Consider the following 21,106-nt stretch of genomic DNA (forward strand, 5'->3'; position numbering starts at 1 on the left):
ACTGAGCCTTTGGCCATAATAGAGAGAAAGCAGTATGAAATATTCCAGGAGTGAAGCTAGTGTATTGGGGTGTTGGGCCTTAATTTGAGTTTTGCTTGGTAAATATCAATATAACAGGAAGCTTCAGTTGTAAATCTAAATTCTTGTATCTATAAATAATTGAACAAATTATACTACAAGTAACACATTTGTGATAGTCTTCAGATTTGTGCTTAAAACAGAGCCCTTGAAAGCTGGTGTTCATCTAATGAATTGAACTCATGTCTGTATGTATATCGATCTTTTAACCATACTCTCTCTCTTTTGTTTTTTAATAAATTTTAATTTAGTTAATAAGAATTGGCTGTAGCGTGTATTTGAGTAAGATCTGACTATTCAGTAACCTGGGAGGTAATATGTCCGATCCAGTGGGGATTGGTAGAACCTTTTCTTTCATGTGATGAAATAAGATTTTCAGAAATCATCATATTTGATTGGATGGAGGCCTGAGGCAGGATCACTTTAAGGGAACTGGGTTGTTTAGACTTCTCAGTAACCAGTGAGGTAATAAAGAAGCTGGTTTATGCTGGCTTGGAATATCCACCAGCTTTATGGGGATTGTCTGCTCCATTCTTTGCAGTTCTCCCTAATTGGGTGACCATAGCTGGCCCCCATTAGGACCCTGGTCACACATGTCCATTGGCATGACTTATTTTAAACCTTTGTGCCTTTTTTAACAATGTTCTGGAATTGACTTGATTCTGTGCTACAGAGTTAGATGACGTCCATGAAGGTACATCAGAGTTAATTTTGGCCTACTGGGGGGGGGGTGTGGTGTGTGTTTAAGGGAGCTAGGGTAGTAGTTATATAACTGTCTTTTTGAAGTAGGTTTAGTTTGGTCTCAGGCTGCTGCCACAGCAGGCAGCTGTGTGCTGGGGATTGTTGGAGGAAGCTCCTAGTGATGTCACTTCACAGCGTGCCCTCTGGCTCCTGATTCTCCCCTCCCCCCTTTCTTTTTCCTTGTAATGTCTGCAGGAAAGGGCTCCATTTGGCAGCATGGTGGTGCCTTTGTCTATAAATGGAAGCACTTGGCCCATCTCCCAGTATAACACAAGATCATCCTGTGCATCAGTTATGAAATCTTTAGCTTGATGACTTCATCAGAACTGGGGGCAGGAAAAAGCCTTTGTAATCAGCTTTGCCAGAGACAGCTGACATTTTTTTCCCAAGCAAAGAAAGAAAGAGGTAGCATGCAGATAGGGTGCGTAAAGGGCTCAATTCATAGAGCAGCTGAAAGATCATTAGTGTGCTGTCTTTTCGTGACACAGGCTGCTCAGAAGCTGTAGCAGCTGCTCTTCTCCACTGTGCAGGTGACACAACCCTCACAGTTACACTGCTGTTTGAATGTGTTCAACCAGTTCTAAAACACAGCATGAGAAATGGATGGAGGGAAAGTGCAGGTGGAGGAAACTTTTAAACCAGGACATAAAATTAAAAAAAAAAAAAAAAGCCCAACCTAAATATCTAAGAGTTATATTTCAGCAGAGAGCCCTTCAGGGAATATCTGTGCAAAGTAGAGATGTGGACAAATTGTATTTTCTTGTTTTCTCAAAAAAGTCCTTGCAAACCTGACCTTCCTGGAGAAGGGCTGATCCTACTTTCCCATGTTACACTCTAGCATTGATTTTAACCCTGTCAGAGACTGCGCTTTTGTGGGGGTGGAAAAGTGATAGGGTCATATTCTCATTTTACTCTATTTTTCCAGTCAGACACTGACCTAACACAAAGTATTTATCTTGTAAGTGAAACTAAAGTTTATCTTTAGGTATTTCACAGAAGAGCCAAAAATTATGTAAGCCAATGAGTAACCAGGTGACCCAGCTGCTGTGCGGAATAATTAAAGAAGTTCTAGTGAGGGAACGTTGGGCCCAATCCTGTTGAATACATAGTTGCAGGATTAGGGCCAAAGTTTAAGCCCCAGTAAAGATTAAGAGTGGAGGTGTTATTACTTATTTAATTATGATTGGTCCCATTATGTTTCAGGCACTTTCCAACACTGAAGAAAGACAAGCCAAGGAGCTCATATTGCAGAGTTATTGTCTTAAAGGGAAGCCAGGCCAAGTCAAGCCCAGCTGTGGTCATCCCTCCTCCACCTCTGAATTCATTCCTTTGTAACTTTATCTACGCACACCCCTTCTTGGGCACAGACTAAGGGCTTGTCTACATCAGAAAGTTGCAGCGCTGGTGAGGGAGTTACAGCGCTGCAACTTTGAAGGTGTACACATCTGCAGGGCATCACCAGCGCTGCAACTCCCTGTTTGCAGCGCTGGCCGTACTCCCGTTTTGTCTCGGGTGTAGAGGATCCAGCGCTGGTGATCCAGCGCTGGTAATCCAATGTAAACACTTACCAGCGCTTTTCTTGACCTCCGTGGAAGGAGGAAGCCTCTGGTAATCAAGCTGGTCTCCTTCCCCAGCTTGCTCTCGCGTTCCCGGAACCCCGAGCAAGCAGGTCTCCTTCCCTGCGGTTTGCAGGGGGGTTCGGGAACGCGAGAGCAAACCGGGAAAGGAGACCAGCTTCGCCGCGGTTTGCTCTCGTGTTCCCGAACCCCCTGCAAACCGCAGGGAAGGAGACCTGCTTGCTCGGGGAACGAGAGAGCAAACCGCGGCGAAGCTGGTCTCCTTTCCCGGTTTGCTCTCTCGTTCCCGGAACCCCGAACAAGCAGGTCTCCTTCCCTGCGGTTTGCAGGGGGGTTCGGGAACGCGAGAGCAAACCGCGGCGAAGCTGGTCTCCTTTCCCGGTTTGCTCTCTCGTTCCCCGAACCCCGAGCAAGCAGGTCTCCTTCCCTGCGGTTTGCAGAGGGGTTCGGGAACGCGAGAGCAAACCGGGAAAGGAGACCAGCTTCGCCGCGGTTTGCTCTCCCGTTCCCCGAGCAAGCAGGTCTCCTTCCCTGCGGTTTGCAGGGGGTTCGGGAACGCGAGAGCAAACCGCAGCGAAGCTGGTCTCCTTTCCCGGTTTGCTCTCTCGTTCCCGGAACCCCGAACAAGCAGGTCTTCTTCCCTGCGGTTTGCAGGGGGGTTCGGGAACGCGAGAGCAAACCGCGGCGAAGCTGGTCTCCTTTCCCGGTTTGCTCTCTCGTTCCCCGAACCCCGAGCAAGCTGGTCTCCTTCCCTGCGGTTTGCAGAGGGGTTCGGGGAACGCGAGAGCAAACCGCGGCGAAGCTGGTCTCCTTTCCCGGTTTGCTCTCGCGTTCCCCAAACCCCCCCTTGAAGCCGCCCAACAGCGCTGCAGTGTGGCCACATCTAACACCACTTGCAGCGCTGGTTGCTGTAAGTGTGGCCACTCTGCAGCGCTGGCCCTATACAGCTGTACTAATACAGCTGTAACAACCAGCGCTGCAAAATTTTAGATGTAGACATACCCTAAGTGTTGAGGAATGGGGAAGTAAATGGCAGAATGATCAGTGGTGGAGTTGAAAAGGAGCTTGGCAAGGCCCATAGAGTTAGGTAGGAAAGGTGGGGTAGATAGAGGACAGGGTATTGGGACTTGGGAGACCGGAGTTCAATTCCTAGCTCAGTCACAAACTTGCTATATGACCTTGGGCATGTCGCTTCAGCAATGATGTGCCTCCATGTCCCATCTGAAAATTAGAACAATACTTCTCCCACCTCCCAGGATAAAATGCCTGAGTGATTATGAGCTGCTCAGACACTGACATGATGAGAATCATATAAACAGATAGATGGAAGTGAGCAACAAATCCTCTATCTCTTTTGAACCAAGGAGAACATAGAAAAAGGAGGGAGATTCCTGAAGCTTTTATAACCAAAAGCAGAATTTCTTTTTAAAAAAATACAACCTGTCTTTTCTGAGATGAAGCTCAGTTCCTAATAGCTGAGCAGGTTTCAAAGGGAGATATTGGATTTTTTTCTCTAGTGGTTATATGATCTCATTTTGTAACCTTTGTAAAAATGCCAAAGTTGATAATGGGGATCTTCCCTGTTCAGGGTGGCAAATGGCTTATAAGAAATGTTTGTGCTTTTTTCAGACGCTTACTATGATCCTTGCTATATTTTCTACTTTAATATTCCTCATCTACTCAGACTCTCTCTCTTTCTAATCTGTCTCTCTATCATCTATATCAGCTGTATCTGCCTAGGTATTTATACTCTCCTCCTGACAATTGTATCTGACTACAGGGGTACCGGAACAATTTGTATAGTGGGGATGCTGAGAGCCATTGAACCAAACTGTAATCCTATACTTCAAGTTGAGGTGCTGCACAAACACACATACCTCTAGTTCCAGCTCCTATGTCTAACTGCTTTCAAAGTATTATCACATCCATAGTATAATACCCATCATGTGGTTCTATTTCTGCATCTCCCTGTCTAAAAAAATGCTTGTTGCCTTATTATCTCAGTGCTGTACTTGATACGTAGCATATACCCATTTCATTTATTTCAAATTCCTTTTTGTTTGGTCTTTTCCCAGGTGGTCATTCCTTGGCCTGGGTCTGCTGCTATCACTAGCTCAAATCATTCCCAAACTACAGCCTTCGAAGTGGATTCTCTCACTCCTCCTCCTAATGTCCCCCACCACAGCATTCGGGAGCAGGAAGGAGCTGGCGTGGTGTTTCCAGTGGGGATCTTCTGTCTAGCTTTTAGACTGTAAACTCCTTAGGGCAGGAGCCATGTTTCTTTTATGTTCTGCACAGCTCAGGCTATACTGTCAGTATTCAGCACATGATAAGAGGCAGCAGGGATGCTGTGCAACACTACTGTGACATGCTTCTTCTGGGCACTGCTTTCACCCGCACAAAAATCCCCATGACAGTGTGGATTCAGAGAGCCTGCGTTGGCTCTAGGCATGTGTAGACAATGCCAGCGATGAGCTGCCAAAATATTAACAGGTTCCCTCCTCCTCACCCCACGAGGGGGTTGTGGCTGCCCCCCCAGGCCTCCTGCCTCATCCAACGCCCCATGTTCTTTGATGCCCCCCAGGACCCCTGCCCCATCGACCCCCCTTCCCTGACCATTGACTACCCCCTGCTGCCCCATCCAATCCCTCCTTCATTCCTGATTGCCCCCTGAAACCCCTGCCCCATCCAACCACCCCTACTCCTGTCCCTGACTGCCCCCCGCCACCCCATTCAACCCCTGCTCCTTCCTGACTGCCCCCCCCAGAACCCTTGCCCCCATTCAATCCCCCTGTTCCCTGCCCTTTGACTGCCCCACCCCTATCCACCCCCCCCACAACCCCCTAAACTCCCCTGCCCTCTTCCAACACCCCCTCCCTGCTCCCAGCCCCCTTACAGTGCTGCCTGGAGCCGCTCTGCCGGGACCAGCACCAGCACTGGCACCGGCACCGTGGGGCCTGAGCTGGGCCAGGCCGGGCCGGAGCCGTGGCGCCAGGACCAGCACTGACACCAGCGCTGTGGGGCCCGAGCCGGAGCCACAACCGCAGGGGCCAGGACCAGCACAGGCGCCACGGGAGCCAGGCCAGGCTGGAGCCGTGGTGCCGGGACCAGCACCGGTGCTGGCGCTGCAGGGCCCAAGCTGCAACCACAGGGCCGAGCCCAGCACCGTCACCTGGGACCGGCACTGGTGCTGCGGGGCCCAAGCCAGGCTGGAGCCGCAACATCTTATTCGCGGGAAGCAGGGGAGGGGGAGGAGAAGGGGGGCGGAGCAGGAGAGGAGGGGGAAGTGAGCTTGGGCTGGAGCTTTTGTTAAATAAAGCCCTTATAGAACCGGTTGTCCTGGAACAACCGGTTCTAAAAGGGCTGCTAAATTTAACAACCAGTTCCTGCGAACCGGTGCGAACCGGCTCAAGCTCACCACTGGACAATGCCCACCCTAGAAGCAGGACTTAAACTAGGTGTAGTTCTCATGATGGAAGGTGCGTGCAGGGTGCCAGAGGCCATCCCTAGAAGAGCCCTGAATGCTTGTCCCAGATCTTTCTTAGCCCTAGTCTAAATTACAAACTACTCAGCGATGCTGTTATACCAGCTGAACTCCTGGTGTAGACAGGCCTCTGACAACCAGAGGTTTTCTCCCGTGGACATAGCTCTCAGGGAGGTGGAGTACCTGCATTCACGGGAGAAGCTCTCCAGTCATAGTAGATAGTGTCTTCACTAAGTGCTACAGCTGCGCTGCGCTGCTGCAGCCGTAAGTGTAGACAAGCCCTCAGTGAGTGCAAGCTGGTATTGCCTGTAGGCCAGATGTCCTTCTGACCTCAGCCCTAGAAATCCTATTTCCTCACGTATAAGTCATTGCTAGCAGGGACACTGGTAGTGAGGGAGTGTCAGGGAAAATTGTCAGATATGAAAAGATGGAATAAACCCATTAGTCATTGAATAAAACTCAGCAGCACCCTCACTCGGAACGGCTGGGGTGGGAGAGAGAGCACTGCTTGGTTATTCTTATATACCTATTGTTATGTCTTGGTAAATTTTGTAGCAGAAAGACTATTGTCTTTTGTTTTTCTCCTCTCACTCTGAAAATTCTCCTTGAGTTTTGCTCCTTCTTCCCCTGCTTCCTTCCCAACCACAGCAATACATTATGCGTTGCTTGGTGTTTGGAAATTTGACAGCCTGGGTATGTCTCTGCTTCCTGAGCTCATTAGTAAATAGCAGCATGCTCTGTAAAAGAAGTGTCAGGAGTCCCCTCAGTATCGCATTGAATTTGGAGTCTGAGCCGGTGTACTGCAGTTCTGCCTGCAGCTCTCACCAGGGGGAAGACTTGTTTGTTTCTTTGTTTGGGAAAGCAGGGTGGGGCAAGGGATTTGGGGTGTGAGGTTTCCATCTATTTCTGTCTTTTTTAAGGGCTCCTTTAAACATCCATGCTGTCAAGAGGGCTAAATAACACCCGGGGGTATTGGGATATTTAATTCAGACATGAATCACTATGTCGCACAAATGACCCATTGTATTTTAAAGTCTTTACCTTAAGAGGTACACACCCTGCCATGCCATAAAACTGTATCTCTCTCTCTGTCATGCATCCCTCCCCGCTTCCCCCCCACACACACCTCAAATTATTTTCACTGGGGAAAGCCAGGGCCCTGATTTGAAACAAAGATTTGGAAAGCTCCCTCCTCCTCCTCCTCCTTGTTCCGAATAGCTAAGCCTCGGTGTCTAGTTCAGGGCTCCCTGATTTTAAATCTCAGCATGTTGCCTCCACCATCACCAAATAACATGCCCTTTGGGCTGTAGGTAAAGTGAATAATAGGTAGCCAGTTGTTGATTAGATGTCAATGGCAGAGCTGGGGGGAAACCAACAGATACATGGCAACGGTGATGCGGGCTCATTTTGTGTAAAGAGGACTTCAAATCACCAGGGAATTCCTGGATTGTCTCAGGCTGTCGTGTGTGATGTCCATCATGCTGTACGAACACCATCTGTTCAGTATTATACTCTCAGTTGCCAGGCTACCTGCCCTATGCTGTAACACTTGACTGCCTAGCTCTGCGTTAGCAGCATTATCCCAGACGTACTGAGGGGGTGTGCGGGGGGAGGAGGAGGAACAGTAGTCATGATTAAGCCATCTGCAAGTGTGGGAGTGGGGGGAAGAGAGAGACAGGGAGAGAGAGAGGAGGCAGCAATCACCAAGCTGGGCCGAAGGGTGGAGGCTCAGGCGAATATCACCATCTGCTGGTGCAGAGACAGAACAGCAGCACTGGCCATTTTTAGAAACCGGCATCCCCATCCCCTGGGGCCTGCCTGCAGTAACAGGACACATACAGATTAATAAATTGGGCTGCATTGTACCCCCATGGAGAGGGTCCTGTGTGGCACTTAAGGCCCTGACTCATGGTTTCAGTGGGTTTGGGCAGTGCACTGGGCCTTGTTAGAGGCGTACAGCTGCTAAAGATTTCATAAAACAGACATGAGTTTTGAGGGACGCAGTGTTTGTGAAACACGCCTCTCTCCCTTTGTGGGTTTCTTTGCATTAGCTATGATCTACATGGCCAACTTGTGTCAGTATAACTGCATCACTCAGAGGTGTAGAATATCCAGACCCCTCAGCAACATAGGTCTACTGGCCGAACTTGTGGTGCAGTCAGAGCTATATTGATGGGAGGGCTTCTCCCATCGACACAGCTACTGCCTCTCAGAGAGGAGGGAGTACCTACCCCAATGGTAGAAGCTGTCCAGTCAGCGTAGGTAGCATCTTCACTAAGGGCTACAGCAGCGCAGCTCCACCGATGCGGCTGTGCCGCTGCAGAGCTGTAAGTGTAGACAAGCCCTTAGGCACTGACCTCCTGGAAGGCACCCTAACAAAACCTTCTAGTAAAAAAGATCACCCTGGGAAAACAGGGTAGATGCTGCTCACAGAGCTGGTAAAGAAGATCCTCCCAGTCCCCTCCACAGCTCTGGCAAACACTATGTGCAGTTCCAGGGGAAATGGAAGGAGGGGGACAGGATGATGGGTTAGGAGTGAATAGGTGCCAGAATGACCTTGAAATCCAGCGTGCCTCTCCCTTTTTAGTCCCTACCACAACACAACTGTACGACACATTGGATTGGAAACAGAAGGGGGCTCTAGGGTCATTTTAGGCAGAAGTACCCATGTCACAATGATTTCCTGCTTTCTCAGCCCCAAGCTCTCTCAGTGTGATTGGGGTATGAACCTTAAATGATTCTTATTTTGTGGCTAAATCTTGAACCCTGCTGTGGTCTACAGGAATCAGTGTGTTGTCAATTCTCAAGATTTAATGTATCTCACAGTAAGGGATTTTCTGAAAGCTCCAGCTCCTGGAGTCAAATGATGATGTGAAAATCTCAGTTTCCTTTTTGTTGGTTTGTTTTTTTAAAACAGTTTCTCATCCTCATGATTGCAGAGTAAAAGTTTGAAAATATGACTCCTAAAGGCTCATAAACCTTAAGGAAAATAAAAAGAATCCAGCTGTTATTGTTCTCATGGTTTTTGAAGAAAATCTCTTTATTTTTTGGGTCCCAATTCATATATTTTGAATGCTTGCAGTTTGCAATACTGGTGAGCTCAGAGCTGGAGTTTGGACGTCCTATTAAGCCTAGTACTGCTGCTGATTCACCAGGTGATGGGCAAATTACTTCTCTGCTTCACTTTCCCCATCTGTAAAATAGAAATAGTAAGTTCTTCCATCTGTAGCAAGGCAGCCGTAAGGATCTAGATAATTAACTTCTGTGCAAGGCTTTCAACATGTTTATCTGGGTGCTAAGTATAATTCAGTCTAATACCTGTTCCATTTGGAATGTGCTATATGAAATTGGTTGGTTGCATGTGGGGGTTTCTCAGGGGTCTCCTTCCTTTTCTAAGATCTGTTGGGTTCACAAGCAAGTCCACCACTTACTGTTCCTGGTCCATACTTTCCCCTTGTATGTGGAGTACATTGAGTAGTGAAGCTGTATCTCTTTCTTTGTACAGGAACAGCACCCAGTGGGACTTTCTCGGACCACAGGCCCTATGCAGCCTTCGGTCCCACCAGGCTCCAGCAACGTGGTCACGGGCACAAACCCAGGAGGTCCCAGTTTCCTGGGAAATCAGCCACAAGCAACCATCATGAAGCAGATGCTGATTGAGCAAAGGGCCCAGCTCCATGTGATGGAGCAACAGAAGCAACAGTTTCTAAGGGAGCAAAGGCAGCAGCAGCAGATCCTGGCAGAGCAGGTACTTTAGCTCTTCTTCTGTATTTCAGACAGTACAATACCCACACACATGAGAACAGGGGCAATGGAAGCCTCATAGCAGAGCCTCTCCTCATCTATATTCATATTCTCAAACTGTGATTGATGTAGTAAACGCATGGTCAAACTAATTTCCTGTCCTCTGGCTTATACTTTGGCCTTGACTTTGATTTCATACCAGTGTAAATCTGAAGCTACACTTTGGAAGTCAGTTTAGTTATGCTGGTGTAAAACTGGTATGAGTGAGAACAGAATTAGTGTACACTGAATTGTCAGCCTAGAGTGAACTGAAAAGTAAATTTGAAAAGCACAAATGTTGCTTCTGATCTCAAGCCAGTTTCATATCAGTATATTCCCACAGATTCTTAGAGCTGCTCCCCATTTACACTGCTATGCAGGAGATCAGAATCAGGACCTCAGTTTATAAGGGAGGCACCACCTGACTCCATCTTTTCTGTAGTAGCATGGCAAATGGTGCCTCTGTATTCCAGTAGCAGAGGTTGAAATTGCATTCATTGTTAGGGCCTGATTCTCACTTGCCTTGCCTTTTGTGTCATCATTTGTACCTGTACAAAATGGGTGTTAAGCTGGCCAATCAGATTGGTAGTGTTTTACACCCACTTTCACAGGTGTTCATCACAACACAAGGGAAAGCCGGTGGAGACTCAGATTCCAAAAGTACTGGGAAACAGCAGCTGTACGATCAGCTGTATCACACATAAGTTAAATTAGGTCATCTTAGATTCGTGGCTTTTTCTGGTGCACTGGAAATTGTATCAAACAATTTTTCTCTTTGTGTTTTGCTAATACATTTTTCAAAGTTGTGCAGTGATTCCTACACATTCTTTATTCAGCAGTGGGCTCTCCTTAAGGCTCTTTTTGTGAGCTGGGGGAGTCTATATATTGTGAATGGAAGTTTATAATGAACATTTGTAGGACAAGGAATCAAGGTACAGTAGGTCGGTTTTCATTCCCTCTCTTGCCATATCTCTCCACATATGTAAGCCATTGCTTTTTAAGAGGGCGCTCAGTCTGTTTACAGTACATTGATGAAGCAACCAGATAACCTCAGGGTCTTATGAGAGCTGCTTTGCAGAGCATCCGCTAGTCTTTTGAAGGCACATATAAACCCAGACATCATGTGGCTTCCACTTATATTCACCATCAACATTTGAGTGTGCTTTAAATAAATAAAGAATATTTGTATACTGCAGCCACGAGAGACAGCTCAACACAGCTATGTAACAAATCGGGACACACAGGCATTTCACAATCACTCGCTATCTCAGACCAGTTCACTTGTCCTGAATGAGGTATTAGCACATCTGTGGTGCTACTGTACGTGGTAATAAAACGAGCAAATGGAAACAACAAAACAAAACCAAAAGATGGGGAGGATGGGGGGAAAGCAGGAGGGAATTGGGCCCCAGCAGCTCTTTTTGTTTTGGATAGAGATCGTCCTGGGCCACAAAGTTCAGATCTGGAACCAGCAGTCCTCAGAGTTGGGGCTGTTATGAATCCAGAGTGTGTGTTCTCCTCATTCTAAAGATCAAGTCCAACCACTAAGTCTGGATCCAAAAGGGAACATTGCCAGAGCTCAAGGGATTTGGGATCCAGAACTTCATTTCGGACCCACTTCTCATGCTGATGGACAAAGACATTTCTAAAAATATTCCCTCCCATCTCCTCTCTTCCCTTCCACTCCCTCTAGGTTGAAGACAATTATACTGCTGCTTAGGAAGTGTTTATGAGTAGGGATAGGTAATGTGAGTCTAAGTGCTGGTTCCTTTTTGAACCAAAAAGAAGCCTATGTGCTGGGTGCTCCAAGTACTCTCAGTAGGACTCTTTACATGAGGCAGCTGCACACTTTGCCTGCCTGCTGACACACAGCCCTTGTCTCAATTGCCGCAATTGAGCTGCTGTTTGTCATTGCAGCCAGTCTGAGAATGGTCACATTCAGTCATTCATTCATTAATCATCTTTTTCTCCTCTGCCGTCTTTCCTTCTCTCATTCGTTTCCAGCAGTTGCAGCAGCAGTCACATTTGCCTCGGCAACATCTCCAGCAGCAACGGAACTCGTATCCAGTGCAACAAGTCAGTCAGTTCCAAGGTAAAATTTATAAATGCTTTTCACACCCTCCAAGTTAGAGCTGTCCTTTGCAGTGGGCATCTGGGAGTTTATTTCATTTGTGTATGTTGGAGGCTACGGAGGGTATCAAGGGAAAAGATCCATCTCTCTCTCTCTGCATCCTGCACGCTCACATGTACACTTATATAACACACTTTCTCAGATGAGCGCTGTACAATTTTACACGGAGAGTTGTATTTCTGAGTGGCTTTTAGCGCTCTCCAATAAAATCTGCCCCTTAAAAATTCTCCCCGTCAGTTTTTTCTTTCTTCTCTGTTCTCCTCTTTGACTCTTGGATTTTGTGAGTTTATCTTTTCTCCCCACTCCCCATTACAATTTATTTCAACCTGTGCCTCTCCCTCCCTCTTGGTTCTTCTCTTCTTCCTCCCCACCTTTATTTCAGTCCGTCTCCTTCCCTTTTTGGAAAGGGATTTTTGATGATTATCCTTCAGAAGAGGTCATCTTAATTTGGACAAGGAATGGATTTAGTCATGCCAGAAATGTCAGCTATAGAAAAAAGTTAAGAATCTTAGATACTAATAGAGATAGCTTACAAGTTTGAAACGTCAAGGACATTTGTTTGTTGTCGAAAAACTTAGGGGAAATATCCCCCGTTTTAGGCACAACTAATTTTGAGCTTTTAAAATATGAAGATCCAGTTTAATAGCTTTCTCACTGATGCAATCTGAATAGATAAAGGACTAAAGCACAATTGTTGCAGTATCTGTTTGTGATATTGTGGAATAATAGTAACAGATTATTTGTAAGTGAGGAATGCATACACAGACTATGTGTAAGTGAGGAATGGACACTAAATGGTTGATAATGCAAAATAATGCATATTGAAAAACATAATCCCAATTATACATACAAAATTATGGGGTCTAAATTAACTGTTACCACTCAAGAAAGAGATCTTGGAATTATTGTGGATGGTACTCTGAAAACATCCACTCAAATGTGCAGCAACAGTCAAAAAAACGAACAGAATGCTAGGAACCCACTAGGAAAAGGATAGCTAATAAGACAGCAAATATTATAATGCCACTATATAAATCCATGGTAAACCCACACCTGAATACTGCATGCAGTTCTGGTCAACCCAGCTCAAAAAAGATGTATTACAAATGGAGAAGGTACAGAGACGAGCAACAAAAATGATTAGGGGTATGGAACAGCTTCCATTTGAGTAGAGATTAAAAAGACTGGGACTGTTCATCTTGGAAAAGAGACAGCTAAGGCGGGGATACAATAGAGGTGTATAAAATCATGAACGGTGTGGAGAAAGTGAATAAGGAAGTGTTATTTACCTCTTCACATAACACAAGAACCAGGGGTCACCCAATGAAATTCATGGGCAGCAGGTTTAAAACAAACAAAAGGAAGTACTTCTTGACACAACACACAGTCAATCTGTGGATCTCATTGCCAGAGGATATTGTGAAGGCCAAAAAGATAACTGGATTCAAAAGAGAATTAGAAAAGTTAATGGAGGACAGGTCCATCAATGGCTATTAGCCAAGATAGTCAGAGATGCAACCTCAAGCTCTAGGCGTCCCTAAGCCTCTGACTGCCAGATGCGGGGACTGGACAACAGGGGATGAGTCACTTGATGATTGCCCTGTTCTGTTCATTCCCTTTGAAGCACCTGGCATTGGCCACTCTTGGAAGATGGGATCCGGGACTAGATGGACCATTGCTCTGACCCAGTATGGCTGTTCTTGTGTTTTTATGTACATTGATACCAGCATATAGCCATGTGAACAAAGAACCACATCTTCTCTGCCTGTAAACTGGCACAGCTCCACTGACCTGAGCAGGGCTTACCAGTATCCACCAGCAGAGAATCCTGTCCAAAATGTTTCTTTATTAATCTTCTGAAATATTGCACCATTGTTTAGAAGAAAATAGAAGAATTAGTCTAAATTGACCAATGAAGGGATCTGTTTTCATAAATAAACTAATTTTAAATAAAAATATTTAGCCAAATTCTACATTCTGGTTATACACACATAACCCAAAGGACTTTACTGGGGTTGCATGGATGTAGCTGACAGCAGAACTTCACCAGTATATTAAAATTCCTGTCTCTCTGAACTACCACATTACCTGAGCTCCCGTGTCTTATGCAGGTAAAACTGTGGTTCTCAAATTGTAGTCTGGCTCAGACTGGAATGACTGGTGCTGACTCTTCTGTTTGTTTCCAGCTGCTAACATGTGTTAAAAGACAGCTAAGAATGCATTATATACTTTCCTAATACTATTTTTCTACTTAAGCATTTGCAGACGTCACTATTGAAATGTTATGGGCTTGCCAATGGGTGGGGAGACAGTTGCCCAGTCATAAATGGGAGAGATGGTGGTCCACACCATAAACAACTGCTACTCACTAATGTATAACATTGAGAAAATGGTTTTGTCAGTAACATAGGCTAAGTAAAAGCTACTGGATTATCTGGTTTTTATAGGTGTTTTGTTCACTCTCCAAAACACTTCACTACCTGTATTTTGCATGTCACTCCATACCCAATCCCACGTGCCAGGCAGTGGAGATGGGGCCATCCATTGAGCCATGTGTGCAGTAATATGGACGTGGTTTCTCTAGCACAGTTTTTCTATATACTCACAAAGAAGAACCATCCATCTTATGTAACAGAACCTAGTGTTCTGTGTCCTTCAGATTGACACTCATCTGTGCAGTATGCCATGGTGGTAAGGACTGATTTAGGGATACCATGTCTTGCTTTTGTTGATTAGTTTGTCTCTTACAACAGATTTTTTATATTTAAACTTAATAATGTTTGATCGGGGAATAATTACCTCATTCTGTGATCCTGTTTGAGCTTCATCTGCAGAGTATTTTATTGTTTTAGTTCAGTGTGGTATTGACCCAAAACCACGATGAACCTGTGGCATAATCAGAATTTCTGTAATTGTGTTTAAATAAAGATAGTAAATACAGAGGCATATTGGCTTCCCAGAAATCAATAATCCCACATCAGGAAGACACAAGCGTGGTACAGTTATCTGCCATGGTGTGGAATTTAACAAGATTAGGATTTTCTGGTTTCCCGTCATTGGTCCAAGGTGGAGTAAAATGTGCTTATAATATTGATTCACTAATACACTCTCGCTGCTCTACATGTCCAGAAAAAACAATTTTTCTTCCTTCCATAGACTTAATCAGTAACAATGATATAGAAAATCCATTCATTTATGCCTCCTGAGCTATTAAAAAATTGATCGGCCTTCTGAGTCTGACATTTCCATTTTCATGACTCAGTTTTGAAAGACAATGAGGATATTTAGAAGAGAGTCTTAACTGGTTGACTGAAGTTTGGTTATTTACTCTAAAATTCAGTCAGACAAAGTAGATTTCTAACCATCACATGCACTGTGATAGGCCTAATCCTGCTTCCATTGAAGTCCAATAGGAGTTTTGTCTTTTACTTTGATAGAAGCAGCGTTGGGCCCCATGTCCGAAAAGAATAATGTATGTGCAGCTGCATACAGTGCTAGAAAAATGAAGACCTTAATGTGTGTAACTTTAAAAAAGGTCCCTGGTTCCCGTTTTCCCCAGTGAGGAGATGATTTAATGTTATATATTGGTATGTGATTTACAATTTTTCTAGATTTATAAACATTTCAAAAGCACCTATATTATTTTTAAAACGAGACTTAGCGTCTAAGTGACATAGGAGCCTTTTGAACATTTTGTCATCAGTCACTGCCTAATAGAAGGGCAACCCTGCCTCAGTACTGCTACTCCAATGGCTCTGCAGTGTACTTGCTGCTTTGAAGCCTCACAGTTTTACTAGAGGAGCTTGTATAGTATATGATTAAGAAGGCTCTGATGGTTTAGGCTGGATTATGCACAGAATCAGTTTGCCTTGATACTTTAAAGATAAATGGAGAACCAAAAGCCCCTGGATCTCTGGGGGGACATATCCAAAAATTGCCATAAATGAGAATTGCTTACCGGGTAAGTCATTGGCTTTTAACCTTTCCAGCCCTATTTTAGGTCTTCAGGGAAATTAATCTAATGGCCTGTATTGATAGTATTCTCTGCTGAACAGTCTTCCACTTTGCAGATTGAATAACTAACATGGTCAGTAATTCCTGTTTAGGGTAGCACTGGAGCTGTAGCACCTCTCATCTTCAAGGAAAGGAGACTGTGTGGGGTCGGCATTCAGGTCACAGCTAGAATGTTGTGGAGAAGCATATTCTGTCTGACATGTGAATACCAGGAGGACTAGATTTTTCCAACATGGGATGCATAACTTTCTCCTCTTTCCTTTAACTCTCACATGAAAGAATAATTTATTCACCCAAAAAGCAAAAAAATCTGAGAGACTCCTACAAATTATTTGGTATGCAAAGATGTATGATTTAATACTTAGTTTTCCCCCTGCTTGCTGTAGGTTCTCCCCAGGAGATAGCAGCAGTGAGAAACCAAGCAGCACTTCAGAGCATGAGGACCTCCCGAATTATGGCCCAGAATGCAAGCATGATGGCAATGGGGCCGTCCCAGAACCCTGGCACAATGTCGACAACAGCTGGTCAGTCCGAGATGGGAATGACTCCTTACAGCAACACATCTAACAGCCAACCAGGAATGTATAATATGAGCACAGGAATGAGCCAAATGTTGCAGCACTCAAACCAAAGTGGCATGACCCTGGCACATAGTGCAGGCCAAGGACCAAGGCAGCCTGCGTCCGGACAAGGGGTTGGAATTGTCAGCAGTTTTGGTCAAAGTATCCTTGTGAACTCTATTCCCCAGCAACATCAGCAGATGAAAGGACCTGTGGGCCAAGTCTTGCCCAGGTCACAAGCCCCTAGACTTCAAAACATGATGGCAACTGTCCCTCAAGGAGCACAGAACTGGCAGCAGCGAGGCTTACAAGGTATCCCTGGAAGGACTAGCAGTGAAATTGGGTCATTCAACAACGGCACGGCGTATCCAGTGCAGTCTGGGCAACCAAGGCTGCCTAAGCAACATTTTCCACAGGGAATTAACCAGTCAGTTGTGGACACAAGTGGAACAGTCAGAGCCCTAAATCCAGCAATGGGAAGACAAATGCTGCAACAGCTCCCTGCGCAACAAGGAACCAGCCAAGCAAGGACAATGGTTATGCCTGCAATAAGTCAGGGGGTTCCCACTATGCCTGGTTTCAGTCAGCCCCCTACACAACAGATGCCAGGTGGGAATTTTGCTCAGAGCAACCAAGGTCAGGCCTATGAGAGGAACCCCACTCAGGACATGTCTTACAATTACAGTAATGAAGGAGCTGGAGGTTCCTTTTCAAGTATAGCAGAGGGTGCGGACCTTGTGGACTCCATAATTAAAGGTGGACCAGGTGATGAATGGATGCAAGAACTTGACGAGTTGTTTGGAAACCCATAGTGAATGGGCTTGTATAGTTTAAAACTCTGATAGTTACGTTAAAAAAAGAAAACAAGATGTAACCTCATCCTTGTTTTTTGCTTTTTAATCTGTGCAAACCGAGCTGACTTGCAGCCAACTGTGGAAGAGTCAGGTGGTGGTTAAAATATCGACGTGTCGATTTCACAAAACTTCCACGTAGCAGTCTCCACTGCACAGCAGTACTTGCTCTGTCTGTCTGTCTGTCTGTGAGAGAGAGGGCAGGGCTGGAAACGCAGCTGCTCTCTGTCCGTGGGACGAGCTGGCGCGTTCTGTGTGGTGAGGCACTATTGCACAGCGATGCGGTGTTCCAGTCTCTCCCGCTCTGTTTTACTGTAACCGCTGCAGCTTTCAGGGCGTGTGAAGAGCTAGATCCCTCGGCCGGGAACAAAACCTAACAGAGTTGCCAGGTGATTGCGCAGCCCACGTGCACAGGTCAGAAATGTGCTGAACTCTGGGTGTAAACAGATCCCAGATTTCAAAGTGTACCGCTCTCTTTGATTTGATACAGAACAAGGCCTATGGAGCCTACTCTAGGCTATTGTACAAGAATGTCCAGCACATGTGATTAGCCTAAACAATCATAGAGGGGTTACCATTTTCATTGTAGAGAGATAAAAAGGTTAAAATAAAAGCTTAGCAGAACGTAAACTTGGCAATACAAAGAGCAGGACAGTTTGAGTACAGGACTGTCGGTGGATATGAGCTGGCATACCCACTGCTTAGGTGGGTGGGTTAACTTAATGAGCTATTAATTCTCTTTTAGGTTCATGTCTCTCCTTCTGTATCTGGGCACTTCGGCACATATGTGCTGCTTGGCAGTGTACTGTTGGCTAACAGCTAAACAAGATGTAAAAGGACTAAGCAGAGTGAACAGATTACAGTAGAGTTTTGTGCAGATCCAATTCAAGTCCCCTTCTCTTTCTCCTCCCCCAATATACTCATGATTTTTCCTTAAAAATGGGGAAAAATATGCACTGTAACACAAGGCCATTGCACTTCACCTTTCTTCAGCTGAGCAGCCACCCCCACAAACAGGGACAATGACGAAAGGAAGCAGGTCTGAGAACAGTAAAATGTACCACAAGAGTGTGAAACTCTGAATGAGTTTCCCTTCTTCTCCTGAATGCACAAGATTAGAGGTGTTGTTTGGGGCTGGGATGCCCATCCTGTTGATTTAAAACTACATGCAGCCTGCTTTTCTGTCTTAAACGGATGTTCAGTGTAAACTTCCTAGTGCCGGGATAAATTCGCTGGGATATCCAAACAGCAGGAATCAAGAAAGGACTGGTTGTAATGATCAAGGGGCAAATGACTGTGTATTGGTTATCACAAAGACAGGGTCTACCCAAACAAGCTTGCTAGGCAGTAGCAGTGACATATCTCTTGACAGGTTAAAAGCAGATCTGTGCTGAACGTGTAACAAAACTGTGATACAACTTTCAAAATGGTGCTTTTAAAATAATAAAACCTGGCCCTTCCGAATATCTGAACCCAATCTCTCTGAGCCAAAACATTTGCTGAAGTGAAAATTGTTCAAATGATCCAAACCTACCAATCGACTTGTCTTCAGTTGCTTGGCTTAGGCCCCGTGGTATGAAGTGCTGACCCACTGAAACCTGTGGGAGCTGAGGATGGGCACTCAGTACCTCACAGGTTCAAGCCCTTTGTTTCTGCATGGAGCACAGGTATGAGCAGGAGCAAGAAATGGGAGTAAAATGGACCCTTTATCCCCTCATAGTATGTCTACACTGCAGCCAGGTGGTGTGATTCCCATCGGGGTAGACAGACTGGAGCTACTGTCCTATAAATTAGCAGCGTGGATATTGTGGCACTGGCAATGGCTCCCCCCCCGACCACCACTCCGGGGTTTGAGCTTGGGTCGGTAGCCTGTGCCATCACAACAGCCACACTACTATTTTAATGCACTAGCTTGAGCTGAGCTAATGCAAGTCTGTGCACCTGTGCTGGGAATCGCACCTCCAGCTGCAGTGTAGACATAGCATCAGGTAACTCAGTGCCCTGCTGCTTGTTCACTCTTGTGTGGTAATCCTTTGCTCGGCTTGTCTAGACTAGGACAAAGGGTGTAGACAGGGCAAGCTGTATGTTAACATGGGTTAGCTTGTGTTAGCTGTATGTTAACATGGGTTAGCTTTAATCTGTGTTAAAATACAGCGTGTCCTGTCTACACCAGAGTTTTAAAATGCATTAGTGAAAATGTTTTACCCAACACATTTTAATAATACACCTGAAGGGACTGATCAGTATCCGTTGAAGTCCATGGGATTTGGTCTTTCTACTGACTTCAGTGGATATCAGGGTGGGCCCTAATACTGTAAAAGTGAGCACCAACTGAAGATTTCAACCACAAGCATTTTAGAGCTAATAGGATCTTAGTCATACTAGCATAAAAGAGGGGTAGATGAAGAGGTAGAACTGGCACTGGTGTGCTATGTGTAAATGTTATCGGAGTGGGTAGGGCACATGCTTGTCCTGCACTGTGTCGAACAGTTGCACCATCACATACAGCAGTGAGGATGCCAAGCATGGTGGGGATGGAGTGGCTGGTCTGCATCACTATTTCCTGGCCTCGGTAACAAAGGGTTCCCTGTCAACTATGGGTACATCTACACAGCAGAAAAAACCCTTATGGTGCGGAGTCTCAGTGCATGGGTCAACTGACTTGAGCTCACCGGACTCGAGCTGTAGGGCTGAAAATAGCCTTGTACATGTTTTGGCTTGGGCTGGAGCCCAGGCTCCAGGACCCTCTCCCTCGCTAGGCTTCAGAATCCAGGCTGCAGCCTAAGCTAGAACATCTACATGGCTACATTTTGCCTCGCAGCATGAGCCCTGTGAGTCTGAATCAGTTGACCCAGGCTCTGATTTTGCTTTGTAGATGTATCCTCAGAGAGGCAAACTGGGAAATTAGATTTAGAAACACACACACATACTGAAAAGTGATGGAATGAAAATTCACTTTTATTGGAAGGGTTCAGGAATTAGTGCGTATATGGTGACAGGAAGTTTGCTGATGAGGACTGAGTTGCTGTTGTCTTTGTAAATCTTCCTCCAAATACTCCGTACTGGGACCAAGTAATAGAGAGGTAGATTTTAATAGGTTTGGTTTTTTTCTTACTATGGTGCTGATGTATATGTAATGTTTAAAAAAAAAAAAGGTTATTTGTAAATAGGTTTTTACAATTCTGCAGATATCACTGGGTCTACTATCTGTAAAATATATACATATAAATATATATATACTGTTTGTTTAAAATAGAGTATTTTTATTTCATTCCTTAACTCATCCTCACTGCAGTGGTATTGCACTTCAGATGACATCTAATTACTAATTTGTACTGTATCCCTGACAGCAACTTGCTCCATTTTATTCAGATTTTTCTAGTGTTCTGTTTTTACTTTGTACATTAAGCATTGCTTATTTCCTTTTGAGACCTGTACAGAGCTCTGAAAATGTAGAAATGACCTGATGTTAACATACCACTTTTAAAGAAAAAACAAAAAAACAAATAAAAGATTGTTATCTGAATCAAAGACAAGACTGATTTATAGGACTCTCACTCATGGCACCTCACATTCATCCTACCGTGATATCCAGATATTATCGCTATTATCTTTGGGGCTTCAAAGGAAGAAGAGAGATCAAGTTTAAAATGGGCATGAGGGTTATTTTATTCGGTTGGCTAGCTATAAAGTAACAGTCAGTAAAAAGAAAGGGGCAAAGTCTGTTGGGGTTTATTGATTACAAGAGTGAACCATTCACTTTGTGGTATGCTTCCATGATCTCCAGTAACGACAGCTATAGTTAACATTGCAAAAACATTTTCATTATAAGTCATTTTCACACTTTCCAGAGAAATCATTTTTAAGTCTTAATTTTTTTCCAGGTT

General features: G+C 45.1%; 1 protein-coding gene across 2 annotated transcripts in view; it reads left to right on the forward strand.

Moving 5' to 3' along the window:
- MAML3 (mastermind like transcriptional coactivator 3) overlaps positions 1–20,105 on the forward strand; it is a 367,191-nt gene extending 347,086 nt beyond the window's left edge. Inside the window, exons 3-5 of one of the 2 annotated variants that reach the window (XM_030563794.1) lie at positions 9,386–9,628; positions 11,668–11,755; positions 16,195–20,105. In XM_030563794.1, the coding sequence (XP_030419654.1) occupies positions 9,386–9,628; positions 11,668–11,755; positions 16,195–17,180 (1,317 nt within the window). In that variant the 3' untranslated portion in view covers positions 17,181–20,105. The remainder of the gene's footprint in view (positions 1–9,385; positions 9,629–11,667; positions 11,756–16,194) is intronic. The other variant, XM_030563793.1, reaches the window with a different exon arrangement.
- Positions 20,106–21,106: the final 1,001 nt, after the last annotated feature.

Source organism: Gopherus evgoodei, chromosome 5 (genome assembly GCF_007399415.2).
Source record: "Gopherus evgoodei ecotype Sinaloan lineage chromosome 5, rGopEvg1_v1.p, whole genome shotgun sequence".
Classification (NCBI taxonomy): Eukaryota; Metazoa; Chordata; order Testudines; family Testudinidae; genus Gopherus; species Gopherus evgoodei.